This window comes from Coturnix japonica, chromosome 2, assembly GCF_001577835.2.
Source record: "Coturnix japonica isolate 7356 chromosome 2, Coturnix japonica 2.1, whole genome shotgun sequence".
NCBI classification, from domain to species: domain Eukaryota; kingdom Metazoa; phylum Chordata; class Aves; order Galliformes; family Phasianidae; genus Coturnix; species Coturnix japonica.
The window spans coordinates 114,346,879-114,351,608 of NC_029517.1; the positions used below are offsets into that span (position 1 = coordinate 114,346,879).

Consider the following 4,730-nt stretch of genomic DNA (forward strand, 5'->3'; position numbering starts at 1 on the left):
GAAGCGACACGTGCACTGCTTTGAATGAGCCAGTTTTAAAGCTTTAAAAGGCAGATGTATATCAGGATGAAGGTTAGTGGTGTGAGCCGGGGATGTTCGTGTTACAAACGATGGAGACACATCACTGAGTTATCCCACACAAGTGCCCAAATCCCTGTGCACAACATCCCACACAGCATTGCATTGCGCTCACTGCAACCCTTCCCATACACACACCGCCCCGCCGCTCACAAAAGGAAAGTAAGAGCTATTTTGGAAGTAATTTAGGAAGCTTAAAAACCAGCCCGTCACCGTGAGATTTATTAGCATCTTTTCTAAGCCTCACTCCAACCGCCAGTTTATTGAGAAGTGTTATTCTAGTAAAATCCATCCAAGGAATGGCTCCGGGCTTTCAGCGACTACAAAGGACACTTGTAAAGTTAGCTGCTCTCATTAGTACACAGGGCTGAGGTCTGGCAGGGGGGGGAGGAGAGGGGAATGCAGAACCGATGCATAATTATCGGTAGGAAGAGACTGCGGGCGGCCCAGCGGATCCCAGCATCGCAGCTGGCAGCGCAGCCATCTGACAGCCCTACCGGCCCCATGCTGTGCCGCCAGCCCCCTCCGGCCCTTTGGGTGCAGGAATCCGAGTACTCAGCCCAAGCTCATCCCGCTGCCGGATCTGCCCGGCCATCCCCACGGCACAAGAGAGCCGCTACAGTTGTATTAGAGGCTGGGGTTTGATTCTGGGGTTGTGTTCCCTTAAAGTTTTCTTCCTGGATTAAGAAGGAAAGAGCAACACGGCACAGACAGCTCCTCTGAAGCGAGGATGACCTCTACACCGCATGATGTGCTCGAGGTGAAGGACACAGCACATCTGAGCCCATTCCAAACGCTGCAAAATGCCACAAAAGCAGCACAAGTTTGGAGAGGAAGGACTTCGGATGTCTATAACGAAGGAGGCTCTGCGAGGCGCTGAACTTCTTCCCATGCATTTCACACGCCTTGAGACTGAAGCGCTGCATTCTGCTTAGAACTGAACTGAGACAGGGGTAGCGGTAGCAGCGCGTCCCGCTCCCGGCATAGAGGAGCACGGCGGAGCGCCGGGCAGAGCGACACAACGCCAACAAGGGCACGGGGCGGACACGGCCCCTCGGACAAAGGCGCTGCCGTCCGCTCCCGCAGCCGGGGGCTGCTCCGCCACTCGGGGACCCTCTCGGGTTTATTCGCACCGGGTGCCGGAGCCCAGCGACACCGCGTGCTGCGCGTACAGCGTCTGTTCAAATAACGTGCCCTTCCCGCTGCCTCTCCCAGCGCCTCCTTTTGTCCTCTCCCCTAAAAGCCGGAGCCCGTCTATCCGCGCTGCCCTCGCTCTGCCCTCGGTGCGGCCCGATCGCCCGGCTCCGAACAAAGGCGGCCCGGCGGCGGCTGTTTTACGGATGGCCGTGGCCTTTTTGTTGTTCCGTTCCTCCCTCTGCAAAATGGGGGATGAAGGCACCGGCCGTTCCCTCCCGTCCCGCTTCTCCCCCCCCTTCTCTCCGAGCAGCCGCCGCGGGTTCGTCGGCCCGAAGCGGAACCGTGTCCCCGTTAACAATGAGAAGCGGAGCGCACGTACAAACACGAGCACGTTTATTCGGTACAGACAGGTTCAGTGAGACATCGTCCTGCGAACCAGGAACACATTGCACACACTCCGGTACGAAGCGCATAAATGGAACCAACAGCCGCATCCCGTAGCGGAGCCATTGAGAGTCTGTCGGGGAGGGGGGGATTTATTTTCCTTTTTTTTTTCTTTTTTTTTTTTTTCTTTGTAGAAAAGCCCGGTTCCGGCGGCCTCCTGGAACAATGAGCTCCGGCTGCAGCAACCGTCGGCCTCACAGGGTAAGTCCAGCTGCCTTCCTCCTCCCGTATTCACATTTGCCTTTCCCCCCCGAACTGCTTCATACAGTCATCAAGAAGGGGAGGGGGGGGGAAATAGATAGATAATAAAGTCTCAAAATAAAAAGCGATAAAAACCTCCCGCCGGTCCCTCCGGGGTTATTGCACGGGGCTCCGCGTTGCTGGAGGAGCGCTCCGTCGGCCGGGGGGCACCGGGCGGGGGCACCAAGCACCGGCCCCCTCGCCCCCCCCCCATATCCTCCCGCCTATTGCGGAGCCGCGGCCGCCGCCTCGCCGTCCCCTCCGCCGCTCCCCACGGCGGCGGCCGCCAGCTGCAGGCGCCGCACCGCCTCCTTGATGAGGTTCCCGGAGAGGATGAGCTGCTGCAGGAGCCGGTGCGGATCCTCCTCGTGCGGGTCGGGCGGGCCCGGCGGCGGCCGCCGCTGCTGCTTCCTCCTGCGGGCGGCGCTCCGCAGCCAGCCGCGGCCGCACAGCTGCTTGGCCACCCGCTGCTGCTCGGGCCGCGTCGCTCCGGGCGGCAGTGCGGGCGGCAGTGCGGGCTGCGGGCCGGGCGGGCAGCAGCGCGGCGAGTAGGGCGCGGCGCGGTCTCGGGCGCTGCCCGGCCCCGGCTGGTACTTGGGGCCGCGGGGCGGCGGCGCCCGCTGCGCGCTCAGCTGCAGCACCTCGCCCAGCTTGGCCACCAGCGCGTCCACCTCCTTGGAGCCCGCCGGCCCCACGGACACCGAGCGCTCCAGCAGCAGGAAGCGCTCGCCCGGCCGGCACGGCATGGCGGCCCGCCCGCCGGGACCGGCACCGGCACCGCCGCCAGCACGCGCGGCTCCGGCGGCTGCGGTGGAGGCTGGAGCTCGGCCCGCTGGGGTTGGTTTGTAAACAATGGGTGACGCGGGAGCCCGGGCACCTCCCACCGCGCCGGGAGGGGGGGACTCGGTCCCAACGCCGAGCCGCCCGCACCCCGCTCCCACAGCCGGGACGCGGCGCTCGGCCTCGGGCTGGATCCCGCCGTGCACCGCAGCGCGCTCCCGGTGCTGCGGGACGGGCCCCGCTCCGAGCCGCCCCCAGGGCCCACACCCCGGAGCAACGAACCCCCCCGTCTGCGCGGAGCGTGGAGCGGCCCGCGTTCAAACCCCGCAGCTCGGGGCGCGGGGCGGGGCGCCGTGATTGGCACGGGGCAGGGACGGGGCGGGGCGATACGAAGGCGGGATGGAGCGCAGGGCCTTGAGCCGCCTCACTCAGTGCACCGAAGAGTTACCAGCACCGGGCACAGCCTGTCATAAGAACCCCATGTCCTCAGCTCTCTTTTCATGCAGACCTTAGTGCTGTCCCCTTGGCAGCCGACCAACTAAATACCTGCTGGGTCTGTGAGGACTGAACCCACTGAGGATTTACCACCTCTACGGAATGAGTGTTGTAAATATGACCAAAGGCCATTTCAGTTTTGGTTCAATCCAAACCGACTCCAAGAGTGAGGTCTGCACTGTCAACAGCCGTGATCAGATGGAGGTGGCAGAGATCACAGCAGTGCCCTGTCAGCTGTGAGCTGATCACTCGTGTCTCGCTACCAGTAGAAGCAAGAACACAGAATCACAGAATTGTAGGGGTTGGAAGGGACCTCTAGAGATCATCGAGTCCAACCCCCCTGCCAAAGCAGGCTCCCTACACCACGTCACACAGGTAGGCGTCCAGACGGGTCTTGAATATCTCCAGAGAAGGAGACTCCACCACCTCCCTGGGCAGCCTGTTCCAGTGCTCCGTCACCCTCACCGTAAAGAAGTTCTTCCGCACATTCATGCGGAACTTCCTATGTTGTACTGTACACAAACAGTGAGTTGTGCAATGACGCAGCTGTCAAACAAATACGTGCCCCGATGCAGATTTTGTGGGCATAAATAACAGGGTTGGCTGCTGGGTAGAGGCCGGGGTTCCCTGTACTGCAGCCATCAAGTCTTTTGGCTGAGCCTCAGGTCAGCTCTAGCAAGTGCCCTTGGAAAACAGCCTTCACATTCAGACTGGGAGAATCCAAGTGAATGTCTTTTGCCTTCTAGTGCTGGTGGTGTGTTCTTGAGCTCTGCTTTTGCTTTAGCAGTTTAGCACAATAGTTTTCATTACAAAAGAAATAAAAGCCAAAACATTATGGATAGGGGCAGATTCATTTCAAAGTAAAAGGGTGAAGACAGCTCCCAAACTGTTGACAACGTTCTCTGACCACTAACAGCATTTTTGACTCTGCTTTTATTTTTTCCCCTGGGGTTGCTACAATTCTCTGCATTGTCTGCTTCTGTTTGGGGCTGCCCAAACTACCACCACAAACGGTCGTCTCAGTCATCCTATTAACCAGGTTGCACGTGATAGTGGGTTCCTTTCCTCTCACTGTTGAGGCTCACCTGCTCTCTTCTTTTGCATTCACCTGTTCACGTTAGAAAACAGTCTTTAAGCTATTTTTAGTAATCCTTGACTTTGAGATGATACCTCTGGCAGAGGCCGGAGCCTGCAGCTTTCGTAAACAAGCACTAATTGCATCCATTATGTGGCCACTGCCAGTTTTTACATCATTTTACAGGGTATCCCGGAGATGTGTTTTGTTTCAGAATGGCGAGGTCAGTTGATAAACCTTACCTATATTTGCGGTTCTGATACTGACAAGGTGGACCAGCAGGTGTGACCTGAGCTTTAAACCTATTAAGCACAAACAAAGAAAACCCTTAAATCCCGCGTGAAGTCTGCAATCCGGTGTAATCTCAGCTGCGTAAGTAGGAGTCCTTCCGCTGTGTGTTTGTATGTGTTCAGGATCATTCTGAGCAGTGACACAGAAACAACAACCCAGGCGACGTGCTGTGAGAAATACAGCAAGTTTG

At 58.6% G+C, this 4,730-nt stretch overlaps 1 protein-coding gene across 1 annotated transcript; it reads right to left on the reverse strand.

Moving 5' to 3' along the window:
- Positions 1-1,591: 1,591 nt before the first annotated feature.
- Positions 1,592-2,972, reverse strand: FRAT2 (FRAT regulator of WNT signaling pathway 2). Its single transcript, XM_015855990.2, has one exon. It carries the CDS (start codon positions 2,643-2,645, stop codon positions 2,124-2,126), a length of 522 nt encoding a protein of 173 aa, XP_015711476.1. The 5' UTR covers positions 2,646-2,972; the 3' UTR covers positions 1,592-2,123.
- Positions 2,973-4,730: the final 1,758 nt, after the last annotated feature.